General features: G+C 39.9%; 1 protein-coding gene across 1 annotated transcript in view; it reads left to right on the top strand.

The window, feature by feature from the left end:
• afdna (afadin, adherens junction formation factor a) overlaps positions 1-16440 on the top strand; it is a 107633-nt gene that overhangs the window by 63140 nt on the left and 28053 nt on the right. Inside the window, 3 exon segments of the mRNA XM_087180389.1 lie at positions 3159-3239; positions 15281-15346; positions 15477-15550. Of these exon segments, the coding sequence (XP_087036515.1) occupies positions 3159-3239; positions 15281-15346; positions 15477-15550 (221 nt within the window).

Here is a 16440-nt window from a genome sequence, read left to right on the forward strand (position 1 = left end):
TGTGTGTGTGTGTGTGTGTGTGTGGTCTCCCAGTTGGAAGGCAGTGATTACAGTGACTTCAGAAGGGGCAATTTACTTTTCATGACAACCCACACACACACACACATTTATTCAACACCAATCACACTGCAGAAGTTAGTTAGTGAACATGGAGCCATAAATGATAGACCTCTTTTCATTGCAAGACATAAACAATGAAACAAACACAGACGCACACGCCGACACACACACACACACACTTACACACAGCCACTTCCTCTGTAATTGGTTTGTTTATCCCTGCCATACTATTTCATGACTGTAGTCTCGACATAATGCAGGCGTCTCTCACAAACACACACACACACACACACACACACACACACACACACACTGTGTTTGATTAATGTTGTGTGTTAAGGCAGACTGGAAGGGGGTGGGGCTCTTGAGCCACCATCACAAATTCAGCTCTGCTCTGCATCTACTTCAGCAGGGTGGATGTGATGTAGTTTGTTTACATATTTTAGATGTGATGAATATTACACACACACAACATGAAGATATTAACATCATAAATTATCTTCAGCCAAATGCTCTGTACTGAAAAGAAACTGTAACCTTCTGCTAAATGACTCCCCGCCACGTTTGTGAAGTTATACTTTATCTTTTGGAAAAGATCATTCGATTATTTAAAGTTGAGTTTACAAGCAAAATAACAATAAATGCAGAGACAAAGCGACGGCTGTCCTGCAGGTATAAATGGTTTTAGATCAAGTGCTTTCTCTTTGCCTAGTTCTCCTCGCTAACTGCTACAAGAGAGTGCATTTACAAAATGATCTGCTGGTAATTGAAAGGTAGTTTTATCATGTTGGAAATGTTGGTGTGGATAGAAGGTCATTCTCTTAAAGGGTGCAACAAACTGTGTTGAAACTTTGCATGAAAGTCCGTCCAGTGCCACACCCTAATGCCAATGCTAGTGTGCCCACTTTGGTTTTATATGTTTCCTCTCCACAATAAATACATTTTAGATTGTCTGTTGTTTAGTCGATGATTTATGACTCCTGCGCTCTAGCTGTAGGTGAGCAGCTGTGATCAGAGCCTGTGAAGTGCTTTTCTAGATGATAGATGATAGAAATGGCGCAGTAAAAGGTCAGAAGTTTCTCTTTTTTTTTACCATTCCCCCCTGTAATATTTAAAACTGATCTGCTGACAAAAAACTGCCAAAGCAATGTCTAAATCTTTAGATAGATCTTTTTTTACGCAGCAGAAAGTTGGAAGTCAGTAAAGCTGTTTCTGCAGGCATAAAGCTGGACCTGCTTTATGATAAAAGCCTTACATAAGTTGCCTGTAGAAAGCTTTCAGAGTCCCCCTCTTCTCAAAAAATGGTTTTGCTTGTTGCTGCTGGATGTTTGAGCTTCACTTTGTAGAACGATGTACAGTATGTGCAGAGTTTGGGACAAGACGGCTGTTTATGCTAACAATGGACTTTTCGAGGAACATCAGCGACAGCAGAAACAAGTTGTGAACATGACAGTTTAAGTTGACAGAGTGAACTTGACATCCAGCAGATGCAGAGCAACATTATGATTCATTTGGAGCCGTGTTTCTGGTGACCTGATTAATGTAAGCTCTGTTTTTGGTCTCCACCAACTCCTTGGAGAAAATATCTGGGGCCAGTTGGACAAAACACCTTAAGTTATCTACTTAAGTGTGACCTCTAGCGTCTCACAAAGTTGGCCAGAAGAAAAGAAAACCAAGTTGGTCAAAGGAGGAAAAGGCGATACTTCTAGAAGAATATAAGAAAAGAGAACACGTCCTTAAGGTCCTTAAAGTAAATTTGATCCGCAAATAACATTCAACAGAAAACAAAAAATATAGGACGAAATTGTAAGGAATATTAATTTAATTAAGTAATTAATTAAAAATATGATGTGTGATATGACTTGTCTGTTCCGGTCAAAAAGGAGCTCACCAGACTGCCGATCAAATCTATAAAGCAAAATCAAATTCTCGTCATGGAGGGTCCATCGGGTCCCTCCGATCGGAAGAAAAAGCAGCAGAAAACTCTTCTTGGGATGTTCATCGTCTTCATTTATCACCATTAACTCAGCCATGTTGCGGTTAAGATACAATCAGAGGTATCTTTAAGTTTTTTTCCTTCATTTGGTTGCTAAGATCTTCTGTGTAATGTCTTTATTGGCTTTAAGTAATTCGTAAAGTATAAGTCCAAGATAAGGAGAAAACCTTAAATACTTAAGTGAACATTTTAAGGAAACCTTAAGGAGAAGACTTGAGGGTGTGATGCTTTGTGCATCTTGTCCCTCACTCTTAAGGTACTAAATGCTCCACTCTGTTCACATAGCTGACTGTTTGCTGCTGAGTTGCCTGCTGATTTATTATCATTAGAAAAACACTGGATTATAGCTGCTTTAAAGAATATCAATGCAAACTTTAGACAAACTTTGGTCGGTCGTCATAGACTTTAACCCTGGATTCTGGGAGTTACAGCGCATTGCAGTGTAGTTGCAGCCGTGCATCAGTGCTGTATTGTTATAGTCTTTTAGTATCACTGTAGTGTTGTCATAGCAGTAGTTGTTGTGCGGTTGTCGCTGTTGTGTTTGGTTCTGGGTGTTCCTACAGATCTGAAGAACAACCAACTCGCTCGGTCGTTCTTGTGTGCTGCCCAGCCACACACAAAAATACACAGTACGACAGAGACATACTTTCGTTAAAGTCTGACATGAGCTTATTTTTTCTGGAGTATCCTTTGTCAGAATATTTTTTCATGATGTGGGAAACCTCGGTAACACACACACTCTCTCTCTCTCTCTTTCTTTGTTTCTCCCTCTCTTTCTCCACCCAGTCACCCAGCCCTGCTCAAATGAGCCCGTGTGTGTGTATGTGTGTGTGTGTGTAGCTATAATGTGGTTTTCATTCTTGACTTCATTCCAGCGACCACAGGTTCCTCTGTGGTCTTCCCCTTTTCCCCTTTATCCCTCCTTCATTCCTCCCCTCCCTTTTCTCATCCCTCCCTCTTTTTACTCCTCGGTCTGATTTTCCTCAGACGGAGGGATCACGCCAGAGGACAGTCGTTGAGTTTCCCAGAGACTGTTAAACACACATCGAAGAGGTTTCATCCTCACTCACAGTTTCTCTTTCCTGTCCATCTCTCTTTTCAGCCAATGAGGAAAGATCCGGAGGTTGTCACGGTAACCCTGAAGAAGCACAACGGCATGGGCCTCAGCATCGTGGCCGCCAAGGTAAGGAAACACCACCTGGAAGTGTGTGTGTGTCTGTGTCTGTGGATGTATAGATTTAAATCTAAACTACAGCAGATCGGAGATTTGTCTGAGCTTTTCAAGAAACTTCTGATAGTAAGAAAAGATAGAAGTTGTGTATTTAAAAAATATATATTTTAAAGCAGAACAGTAATGGATTGGCATTTATTTTTGACAGGAAGTCCCAAAATAACTGGAATGTTTTCATCTTGGCTGTCAAGACAGAGTGTGTTGGATTTGCGTGCGTGCGTGCGTGCGTGCGTGCGTGCGTGCGTGCGTGCGTGGCTGAGCGACACTGTACTGACAGAAAAGGCTGCTGTTTTTAAATAAACTGATTTCACTGTTGAGTCTGACAGCAGCGCAGAGACTAAACAGTGACACTGCAGAGAAACGTCTGGATGACTCCTGGACAAAAACGTGCTCTGTTTAGTTTGCTGCTGCTGCTGCTGCTGCTGCTGCGGGGGAGTGAGCGTGGAGGGTGGGCTAATGTTGAGTGGGACGATGTATCACTGTCAGTCCATGTGTTTATTTGTTCACACGACTCTGACATCTTGACGAAACCTAGGGACAATGTGCGCCAATGTTAAAGTGCACAGATTAATCAAATGGCCGTCAAATTAATTAAGATTCATGCATTTCCCCCATTGTTAGGTGCGAATTTAGCAAACGTACCCAACTGTTTTTATTGTAAAAAAAATTACTTTTTATACTATATTGGATTGGATTAACTAAATGGTCTAAAGGAACAGAGACAGATGTGATTAGATAAGGATGAATTACGATGGACACTCCTCAGTCAGTCACTCAAGAAGGAGTCGATTAGATCAAGAACCACAGCATGTTGTGAGAGAAATCATCCCAATTTTAAAAAACAAAAAAAACAAAACATCATTATCACTTAAAAAGTTGTATTTATCAGAAATGAAAAATAAAGCTTGTTTCATACGCAGTTATTACAAAATTATGGCTAACATGTCACTTTCAAGATTAAACTACAGCTGACAATAGACAGGAAAAAACACTTTGATAATAGATTAATTAATAAGGTTGATTTTTATTTTATTTTTTTAAGTAAAAATTACACATATTTGGTTCCAGCTTCTCAGTTGTGTATTTGCTGCTTTTCCTTTCCTCATATGATGATAAACTTAATATCTTTAGTCTTTAAGTGTTGGTCAGACAAAACGAGCATTCTGATACCATCATGTTGGGTGATATTAACTGTTTTTTTATGTTCTAAATGTTTGATATATTAAGGAAGAAAATAATGGACATATTCATAAGTGCTCATTGCAGATCTACTTTCAACCTTAACTGATTTTCTGATGGGAATTTGTCTTTCAACCACATGAAACATGGAACACAGAGATTTACACTTAAGATAAATAAAATTTAACAAAATACATTAAGCATATAATAAAAATATGTAAAACTAATGCTATCCTTTGCCACGCAAGCAGGTCAAAAAGTGTACATCAAGTAATTACAAAGCCGGAATATATCTGGCCGTTATCATGTTACCCACTCGCAAGTCGTTGAATCAACATCTTCATCATCACCCTCCAATTTTATATGGGGGACAATCAGCTGACTCATCCTGAGGCGGATGAAATGAAAGATCATCACCCTGCATCCTGCTGAACATTCATAATACACTCTAACAGGTCTGTGGTTTCCCCTGGTGATTATATATTCTGGGTAGCATTTTAGCGGTCTGTGTGGAATCCGAAACCTGGAACAGGTACACGGTGTGCACCTCAGAGCCCCCACCACCACCATGTCTCATATGGCTCGGATTTTAATTTAAAATGGCAAAGAAAAATGCAGCGAGTTGGATGTCCACTTTGACTAATACATTTCCTGTGAGGGGGAAACCCTGCACTCTCAGGCCAGAGCATTACGTAATTCTGCATTACAGTCTTTCCAGCAACAAATTTTCCCTGGTTCCTCACTGGACTATCATTGTATGGAGGCCTGATGGAAAATGTGTCTTCTGTGCAACACGTCTGCTTATTATCAATGAATAGATAGAATCTGGTGTGGTTTGTTACCTGGCAGTGCAGGTGTGGCGACGTGCTGTACTGTGTGGTCGTGTTTTTTTGCTTCATTTTTAATGAGGTGTAGCTGTATGAAACGTAAAGTCTTTTTCTTACTTTTGAGTGGAGTGAGTTTCCTGTGTGTGTGTGTGTGTGTGTGTGTGTGTGTGTGGAGGAAGAGCGGGAAGGAATGACATACTGAGGAAACCTCCTTTCTCTGTTTATTTTAAAAGCTGTGTGGAGAACAGGCAGAGAAGAGTGTGTGTGTGTGTGTGGGATGGGAAAGGCAGGTAGAGAGAATTTTGTCAAATAGCTGCTTGAATTCTCGGTAAACTGGGCTGAGCTCTGTCCTGTTATATAACTCAGTGTGTGTGTGTGTCAGTGTCTGTCTGTGTGGGTGTGTGCATTCGTGTGCGTGCGTGAGTGTGTGTGTGTGTGTGTGTGTGTGGTATTTGCCCGGTGGAGCTGCAGCAGCGCTCCACCTCAGTCTGACCAGCCGGCGTCCCAGCCGACACTTCACCTCTGGATCTGCGCCTGGATTCACTGTTTCTTAACAAACACGCTGCATTTAGGAACTTGTGGAGGAATATTGCTGCGGTCAGGAACTTTTAAGGAATTTACTGCATCTTTTTAACCCCATACACTGGAATTTACTCAGCCTTTTAACTTTAAACAACATTTTGATAGGACTTCTAAATGCTTTTCCCATTTTAATTTTTTTTTTTTTTTTTTTACTAGACTTTTTTTTAAATGTGGCGCTCTACATTTCCACATTTTTTTTTTTTTTTTTACGCCACGTTTCCATCTGTAAACAGTGATTTGAAACACTGATGTTAAGCTGAATGGATCACTGGCAGCTGGTGTAATTGGGAGGTTTTGGACTTGTTGCTGCAGGTTGAAGCGCTCACTGCAGGAAAAAAAAAAAAAAGAGTGTGCAGTTTGTGTGCGTGTGTCCCAGTCTGGACGTCCCAGTGTGAACTGGTGCGGACGACGCTAACAAGCAGCTGCAACATGTGGTTTTCTGTGGTCGGCCGGAGAGACCAGGTAACAGTGCTTTTATGATTGTGTGTGTGTGTGGACAGATGAACAGGAACTTCTTTTTCCTTTTACCTTTTTCCTTGATACTTCTGTAAGTTACTCGATCATCTCCACACATTGTTGTTATTTTTGAATGAGCTTAATATAAAAAGTGATTTGAAAGGTGTGAGTGTGTTCTCATGCACATGTCGGCCAGATTAAGGGAGTGTATGCTCATTTCTTGATCGGCCAGATTCCTCAGTATCTCCTTCATTGTGTGATTTTTGCACTCTGTCTCGGTTCACCTGCTGTAGCTGCTAACACACTGACTTCATTCAAAAGCATGGTGAGGTAGCAAGCAGCAGCAGCTGGTTGAATATTGAACACATGTGGGTGATAGTAGCCTGTCGTGGATTTACCCTGCAGTGTGACGGCCTTCTGGTTTGTCACTTTTCACTGTTTGCCTTCAGGGCCGTTCTGCTAATGGTTAAACTTAAGGTACACAAATGAAACGCAGATGGTAGAAACACAGAGAAATTTTGGTGTTGCAGTGTTTTATTCTCACTTGGCCAACATCAGTCTAGCTCTATGTTTAATGCCAGTTAAGTATAATGATAATAAGCATAAATGGCATTTTGTTGTTATTAGTCTCGTTATTCTGGGCTTAGAGCGGAGTAAATGGAGAGAGCCTTTTCTTCATTGATGGCATTAAAATCTTAAACTTGAAGAAACATCTCAATGCTGTTTCTTTGGGATCATTTTTGCCATTATGGAACAAAAAAACTCCTGTTTGGTGAGAACTTCAGTTTAAAGATAGCGGTATTGTCTCTCACGTTTGTTTAACCAGGTGGTCAAAGCAGTGGTTGCGTCATGTTAAATATGACAAACATTTCACACGTCACATTAATATTGTTTAAACCTTCGTCTCTCTGGAACAAATCAGTTGAAGAGTTTTCTCTGTGTTCAAAGCTGCCTATCAGTCAGACTCACATGTGTGTGTTTTCTGCTGGTATTGTGTTTGTCTTTCTTCTGGACAGCTGGAGTTGAGGAAACTCTTGGGCCTCCTCCTCCTCCTCCTCCTCCTCCTCCTCCTCCTCCCATGTTAGTGTGTTTACTCATTTATCTATTGCTGTTAAGTACAGAACATTCCCTCTGTTCAGATTTGAAACAACTAGAATATTTCAGTCTTCGATCCTCAGAGCAATGACAATGTTTTATACAAGAGAAAACTTGAATCCAAACTCCATTCAAAAATCTGGCAATTTACTTCTGCTTTGGTTATTGGCAAATTACCTCACATGATTGAGCAGCACTTAGGATACATATTGTGTATACAGTATATCGAATACACCAAGCAGCACTAAACAATTATTATTATTATTAAAACAATTTTTTTGATTAAAATACTCCTTTCATGCCTGCATTTATTGGCAGGTAGTCCTGCCTGGCGGATGAGAGATTATTGTGCAGAATTCACCGTCATTATGTCAAGTCATTATGCAGCCATGACCAGAGTGTGAATCGCTGTCTTGAACCGAGGACATGAATGACTCTGTTTCGGGAAAGTTCTGATCCTCTGCTGCATTCGTTCTGTGTGTTTCCACAGTGTGTGTTTGAAGTATTGGTTGTGGGTGTGCGTGCATGTTTGGTTGTGAGCTGATCGAATTGAACTACGTAGAAGTGGAACAATAGTATGAGAGAGTTACCCCCTGTGAGGGCTGGAACAATGGGAGGATGTACCACATGCGCGCACACACGCACACACGCACACGCTTTCCTGTTAAGCTGCAGACAGGAGGTGTTTACAAGGTGTGTCAAAGAGAACAGTTGTACATCTTGGCGCTCATTGTAAAGGCCACGGTCTATCTGTGGTGGATTTTGGCGGGTTAGTGTGGAAAAACAGGGACACATTCCCAGGAAGAAGAAGTGCACGTTGTCTTATGACTGGAGCTCAGGAGCCAAACTGTTGTCTTTACACACAGTGCAAACTATCATATCACAGGTTGCTTTGTGATGATTTAAACGTAGATGCTTACTTGAACGGTTCCTGAGGTTATCAGAGGACACTGGTACATAATGGCGGAAAAAACAGCTTTTGAATCCAGACATTCCATCATCTGTGTGCAGTGTTTCCCACATACAGGCTATCGCACTGATCATGTTTTGATCCATTATAACAAAGGGTGAGAGTCATGAATATTCATGAATTTTGTTAATTAACAGGACGGGACTGTGTGGACGCCATCCCAAAGAGCTGATAGTGGTGGAGCTGTTGGTACCAGACCAGGGCTTCTCTGAGTGTTGGAACGTTGGATTTATCTTTATTTACTCCCATTATCTCCTGAATCTAAACTTCTATGGTTCCCTGCGAGTTCAGTTGTTGCATAAATGTGGAGATGTGTTGACAGAAAGAGGAAGCCTTCCCAAGTATATTTTTGAATTGTGGGAAAACTATGTTTCCCTAGATTATAGTCGTCTCTTTCACTGGGATGGAGTGGCAAAAACAGAATGAATAATTAAATCCTATCAAGTATTCAGACTTTTATAAGAGGTACTTTGTTGAAGCGTTTGTTTTGGGTGATGAAAAAGCTACAAAACATGCACCTTTGAAGCAACAGACATCTCTGTGCATGTTCTTTAACCTTATTAGAAAGGAATTTATGTGTCTCCTTCACTCTGTTTCCATGTGTGGGAGGTTAACTTTTAAATTTTTTATATTCAATCTTAGTAACAACAGAGCACTTTTAAAATACTACATCACCAAAAGTAGATTTATCCTCCTCTCTGGCATGCATGAGGAAATGTAGAGCTTTTCTCATCAGGGTTGGAGGTAGAAATGTATGACTGGGTAGGTGACTGCGTTGCTCCGAGCCTTGCTATTTGAAGTGTGTAAATGGCTGACCCGACAAATCTGCTGAGACAAATCTTTTTAAAAACGAAGAACACAACAATGTAATGAGGACAGTTCTGTGCAGGGTCCACCTGTAAAGTTCAGAGAAAAACATTTAATGTTAAAATGAATCATAAGTAAGAAAAGCATAAGTAACAAACCTTATCCTATTTTTCTGCAACAAAATAATGCATCTTGCAATGTCACCTGAAACATCTGCAAATCAATAAGTAGTAATTAGTGGTGTAAATTTATTCGCGCAACAGTCCTAATGTCTAAAACACTGAATACTATCCCTGACTATTGTCTGAACTCAACCCTTTTGACACAAACATCCTAATTTTAGTCCTTGGAAAAAAGAAAAAATGGGTCATTTTTTAAAACCCCCTCTGTCTACTTCTGCTCCACCACACTGCTGTTGTCAGTTGTTGCTGATCACACATCCTCGCAGCTTAAAGCCGGGTGGGGCTATATACTGCAGTTCAACTGAAGTCATGAAATTACAAAAGACTCCTAAATGTTTAAAAGTTGTCTTGTCCACACAGATGAAGCAAAATTAAAAAAAAAAAAAAAAAAAAAAAAAAAAAAAAGAAGAAGAAGAAGAAGAAAAGAAAGATGAAGGGGATGTCAGTCTGTGCATGCCTGAGATGATGCCTGATCCTCCAAAATGACAGAAAATACCTGTGTGGGCGTATAAGGCCTTTGAACGCCTCCGGTCTTTTAAATAACCTCTCATGGATAAGTGGTTTATAACCTCAGAAAGGCTCCAGAAAGCAGGTTGACATGTGCTAACATTGTAAGCTGTAATCTTGGTGTGCTGCCAGCCCGCATCAGCACCACTTTCTGTCAGCGGTATTTCAGACATGCGTGTGACAGCTGCGCCGCTCTCCACTCTGCTGTAGATGTTAGTTTCTCAACGTGAGTCAGATGCCGAGAAAAATGTCACATCACTCTGACTCTGATGTCCAGAGGAAAACAGTGATGGAAGTGTTTTATAATTCACATATTTTCCAAATTCAGGTTAATTTATTTACATGGTCTCTGTCTCAAGGACATTGCACAGAGAGTGTAGTACAGAGAGAGTGTTTCCCTAGTTCATTTATGATAATCATTTCATTAAAAATAATTCACCTCACCAGAGCTGAAACAATTGTTGATCAACAGAAAATTCATTGGCAACTATTTTGATATTTGATTAATCATTTGAGTTATTTTTCAAGCAAAATTTCACATGTGAGGATTTCTTAATTTTTCTCTGTTATATATTATTGCAGTATGAATATTTTTGATAAAACAAGGCATTCGTCTTCAAACGTCATCTTGGGCTTGGGGAAACTGTGATGGACATGTTTCATCATTTTATTTAAGTATATAAGTAATTGATTAATTGAGAAAACAATCATCAGATTAATCAACCATGACAATAATCATTAGTTGCAGCCCTTCATCTCATGGAATATCAAGAAACATCACAAATGTGCAAACACTTTTCTAAATGAAATGTTTCTATACATCTATAATCATATTGCATTTAGCTGACCCTTGTATTTCAAGTGATTCCTGACATGACAGGGTGACAAAGTTTCCATTCAAGTACAAAGTGTACGGAGAGGTTCTTAAGTTGTTTTTAAAAGTCATGGCATTTCCATCAAGTCCATAGTGGGAAGCATGTTTGACAAAGCCTTCATGCCACTCCACTCTAATACAGGTCTGGCAGCTTTAAGGTGCGCTTCATTTGTTGTGTCAGGGCTCTTTAAAGAACCATAGCTTTCCATTAAACCACAGTTAAACTGCCGGAGGTGTTCCAGCTGCTCTTAAAGGTTTCACTTATTTCTATAAACAGAGGCATGTACACGTTTCAAAAGGTGTGTTTTCATGTTGATCGGTTGACGATGTTTGTGACCTGCGACACATCTGGTTTCACTTTGACCCACACCCCAACATCAGCTACTAGTTTTAAAGCTTCATTACCGCAACAAACCGGCTGTGTGTATGTAGACGTGCACACGTTTCAACATGCTCATGTCTTTACAGTTAGCGTGACAGACAGTCTTTATGTTTTACATGGGTGACTGCACTTAGACAGTGGCATGTTGTACTGTGTCATGATCAGAGCTCCACACTCTAATGAAACTGACTGTTTGAGCTTTATTAAGATAACAATATCAATATTGATGATCAACAACACTGATAACCTCTCTCATGACCATTTCTACAGATGATATCTGCTGTAGATGAACCTGTTTGTGGCGTCAAACCTGGGTGCAGTAAAGAATGGAGTAGTTTCATTTTGGCAAACGTTGGCAAAGCAGTGATAAACATGTACCTCATTGATGCTTAAACAGCACATAATGGACGTCTCTAATTGCAAAATGCACCACAAGACCAGATGATCATTTTTTTTATGCTGCTATAAGATAAATATTCCAGACTCTCACAGATACAGGAGTTTTACAGTAGTTTTGAATTGGTCTGAAATTTTGTTTCAGGTTGTAATTAAGATCTCACAAAATCATTTTTGCGGCCCCAGATGATGCACAGGATAACTTATGATAGAAGTCGTGGCCCCTCTGAACCCCCTGAGACCCTGTTAACTTGTCAAAAGTCCCTCTTAATACCCTCAAGGGATTCAGGGAATTCCCACAAGTGTCTCTGGCGCCCCGATCCCCATTCTGGATAAGTGCCTGATGAAGCTGTGGCTCCATGCGAAACACAGGCTCTTTAATGTCTTCTGTAATGTACAACAGACATAAAAGAGTCAGAATGAGTCACTGCTCTTCTCTCATCTTAATGTCACTCACAGGAAATTCGTGCCTGCATGAATCCAGCCTCATTATTACAGATACACACACATACAGAGAGAGAGAGCGAGAGAGAGAGAGAGTTGACCCATTGTGGGTCAAATAGTTTGAAAGCCTGATGTCTGTCTTTTTGCACTGGAGAAACTGGGACACAGATCTGCGGATGATGGACGACTTGGCAGATGCAGAATGAATTAATAAATAGATGAAGAACCCACAAAACTCAATGAGTCTTCAGTCAAAAAGTAAGTTAGATTTGTATGGATGCACTTTAGAAACAATTTAATGATTGAAAGTGATCAGTTAAATCGCTTTGCACTGTAGCAGTAACAGGAAATGATACTTGTCTGAACTCCGGCCTTCAGTTTCTTGCTTTCACTTAGGCTCACAACACATTTGGTAGAAATATGTGCCACAGCGTGAAAGCTCAGGAATGTATTTGTTTCGTTTAGATGTGAGGGCAAAACAAAGCTCATTGTTATTTAAAAAGAGCTGATCGGTTTGAACCTATTTGAACTCTCGTCGTTATATTTTCCCGCTCATTGAAAAGTTGTTTCCTGCTGCAGGAAGACACCGATCACCACCGTGTACAGTCAACAGCTCTGTGCTCTGTAGGTGATTATTAAAACTGATGAGAAAATAACCATAAGCCTCTTATTATGAGTCAGTGTAAATGAAGTCATTTGAAATAAGAAAAAGTAAAAACTGCTCAGTGTTTGTGATACAAATTGTGTTTTAACATCTGATTACCACTAAAAATGTAATTTTTATCTTTGGAAATTTTCACCATGAGGTCTGATTAGTCGCTGCTCTTGAGCTTTTGATCACATGGCATAATTGTTTGAATTTCAAAAACTCAAAAACTTGTTTTCTCAACTTATGTTCCCAATTTGAATTATTTTCACCGTTTTATTTCTTTTTACTATGCAAAATATGTAGAGTATATTTTGAAAAATTACCAAAAATACAAAAAGCATTGGATTCAAATGTGATAGAACTGTCAGTAAATTCATGTACTTAATAAATTACCACAGGAACACGTATTAAATTACATTCTTTGTGATATTAAAAAGGTCTTTGGGACCATTGCAGAAACCCTGAACGTAAACATACAGTAACATTCATATTGTAATGTACAAAGAAATGCTCCTCTGTGAGGATTTGTTCAGGAAATGTTCCTATTCTTCAGTTGTAGCTGGAACATGAAGAGACTCCTTTTGTTTGAGACTTTCCTGTGATGAAGCAGCTTCAAGTGTCGTTCTCTCATCTTATTGGATTCATATAGAACCGTCGTAGTTCTTGTTACCTGCACATTAAAGTTATCTTCTACACCACAGATGATTAACAGTTATTAAATGTCACCTGCAAACAGTCAGAGCTGTTAACCGGAGTGTAACCCCTACCTGTGTTTTACAAGATGTGGCTTCCCTCGCACTCACAGTCTCTCTGTGCCACGTTGCCAGATCTGACAAATGGCAGCAATTAGGACTTTATAGACATGCTGTGATTCTTAGTGTCTAGTTAGTGCATTTACTCTCTAAACCTTTTCTGTGATGTTCCCTGTTGAAGCTTTGGTCTCTGTCTTAAACTGTATGTCCTTAAACCTGCCTTAAAAGTAGAAACAAGTCTGAAAATAATCAAGATGGGTTTCTTTGTCTTGTTTGCTCTTTGTAGCCTTCCCAACAGCAAAATAGGAGAGATTTCAAAAATATTTCTCCGCTTTCTGCTGTTGCACAAAGTCTGAAGATAAACATGTCAAGATGGTAAAGAAAGCGTGTGATACGTCTGATAACATGCCAGCACTCTGCTGCACTTTAAACCACCTCACCACTTCACAGAAAAACCACACACACAGTCAGCAGCTCAGGCTTGTATGTGTGTATTGACATTGACATTGCAGCGTGTTTGTTCTCCCTTTTTTCATCTGTATGTCAGTTCTTTGTTGCTCCGTAAAGAAAGGATTTGGTTTAAAGAAAATATTATGACATGAAATAAATCTCTACCGTTTCCAGTAGGAGATTTGATTGTTTCAGCAACAAACATTGATATAACAAGGAAAACTATAATATAAGCAGGGAAAGCGGACACAAAAACACTGGGGTGAATGTGTCTGGAGTGCTGCTGCTGCTCTACAGAAGTTGGAGTTTGACATGTTGGTGAACTTGTTGCCTCAGATAAAAGAGCTTGGGTGTTCAGAACACGACAGTTTTGCAATCTAGCCCTGCTCTGTTCAGTGTCAACACTCTTGAAAAGCTTTGTGTAAAAGTGTTTTTAAATTCCTGATGGGGCTGGACTCCATCCTCTGTCTCAACAACTACAGACTCATGCTGGGGTTAGACCACATAACACCTAATGTCTTTTTAAATAAGATGAAGTGATCATGGTGCATGCCACACTGTTATTTGTATGATGACCAATCACAGCCGCAGAGAGACTTCTGGGATCAGGAATGTCAACCATCACGGTTTCACGGATCATATAATAGATGATTTGAAAATAATCCAGACGGGCTGTTTCCCCAGACGGACCAGTTAGAGCTTTATTAAAAGTAGCAGCAAAAAACTACAAGCATTGATAAGATCAACACATGTACAAATTGTTGTAAGTGCACATACTTAAATGACAACTCTTAAAGTGATGAATTTATAGATGATGATTTATAGTGATGCTTTTGTAGAAAACATTAAGCCCTCCTAGAAATCACTACGGAGACTTCAGAGTGTAATGAAAATGGCGTCATTAACAGAGATGGCCCCTACTTCCAACAAAAGATTGACTTACATGAACACACTCACATTTATTGGACTATTATTGTTTATTATTACTACTAATGAGCTGCTGGACTGTGTGTGTGTGTGTGTGTGTGTGTGTGTGTGTGTGTGTGTGTGTGTTAGAGTAATAGTAATGAGTAATAACTCAGTTACTTTCTCCAGCCATGTTTTAGCAGTGACTTCAAACATTAGCCCAGCCTTTTTTTTTTCTATTGTTTTCTTTGAAGTGTGTTGACTGCAAACAAACTGTAGCACAGTTACACAACAGCAGAACTGATCTAACGTGTTTGTGTGTATTTACCTTTGTCCTGAATAAAGTTACTCAAATGAATCGAAAATTAAAGTGATATTTAATAATTATAAATATTGTTTGTTGGTTTACACATTGCTTCACATACAGCTGGTTAATGTCTCTCTCTCTCTCTCTCTCTCTGCTCTCTCTCTCTCTCTTTCTCTCTCTCTCTCTCTCTCTCTCTCTCTCTCTCTCACTCTCTCTCTCTCTCTCCAGGGTGCTGGTCAGGAGAAGTTGGGCATCTACATCAAGTCTGTTGTCAAAGGAGGAGCAGCTGACATGGTGAGTACAGAAGCTCAAACTGCAGCCATAACATAGAATTATGAGGAGGAACATAAACACAGTGACTCATTCTGTGGTGTGTGTGTGTGTGTGTGTGTGTGTGTGTGTGTTTGTGTTTGTGTTTGCACAGGATGGTCGATTGGCTGCAGGTGACCAGCTGTTAAGTGTGGACGGGCGCAGTCTGGTCGGCCTATCACAAGAGAGGTAAAAAAAACACTGCTGTATATTTTTATTCAAGGCCTCACAGCCCATAAATCATGTAATGTGATGCTAACTCTTGTGCTTATTTCCATTTGTAAATTTGAAATAGGGAAATTCCCATTTGACAAATTAAGATTATAGTTAAACCATCACAAAATCCACTGATCCAGCTCAGACACACCAGGGAGGAAACGTGGGTGTTTTTCTCTTTATATGTTCAACCACCTACCGCACATTATTGACGTATTTATGGTTGTGCAGTGGTGAAACTCAATTTTTACTCTATTTTTGAGAATTGAAAACATTTGAAAAGTAAATTATCACGCAGCCGTGACATCAGATAACCACATCTTGGAAACCTCAGGCTTGACACATCCTGAGGTTCAGTTGTATCCCATTTGTCCTCGTAAAAACACAGAGTTTCCAACGTGTCTGGAACACACAGCACTAAGCAGAAAAAAGGGGTGTGTGTGTGTGTGTGTGTGTGTTTTGGAAACAGCAGTGAAGTGCTCAGTGGCTAACGCCCCTTTCAGATTAATCTAGTTATTTCAGCATGAACAGGCTTGATGTTTGGTGTTATTGCTCAATCAGACTGGATTTACAAATAATTTGCTTAATTGCTTCAGCGTGCAGTTAGCATGTGAGATGGGTTTATCACACACGATCAGCTGATCACTGTTCAATGTTTGGCAGTAGTATCATCCTGTGGTCGTCTCCTCTCCTACTCCTTACAGGTTGCACACATCAGGTTGAGGTTTAAGTATGGAGAAAAAAAACAACTAAAGCTTGTGATATTTCCAAATGTGGATTTTACATTCCCAGAGTTCCATCCAATCAAACACACGGCTCATTTACCTCGTGTGATCTGCCCTTCAACTATTTAAAGGATTTGG

This window comes from Seriola lalandi, unplaced genomic scaffold (genome assembly GCF_002814215.2).
Source record: "Seriola lalandi dorsalis isolate HSWRI2012SDOR001 ecotype SW California unplaced genomic scaffold, Sedor1 jcf7180002054901, whole genome shotgun sequence".
Taxonomy (NCBI): Eukaryota; Metazoa; Chordata; class Actinopteri; order Carangiformes; family Carangidae; genus Seriola; species Seriola lalandi.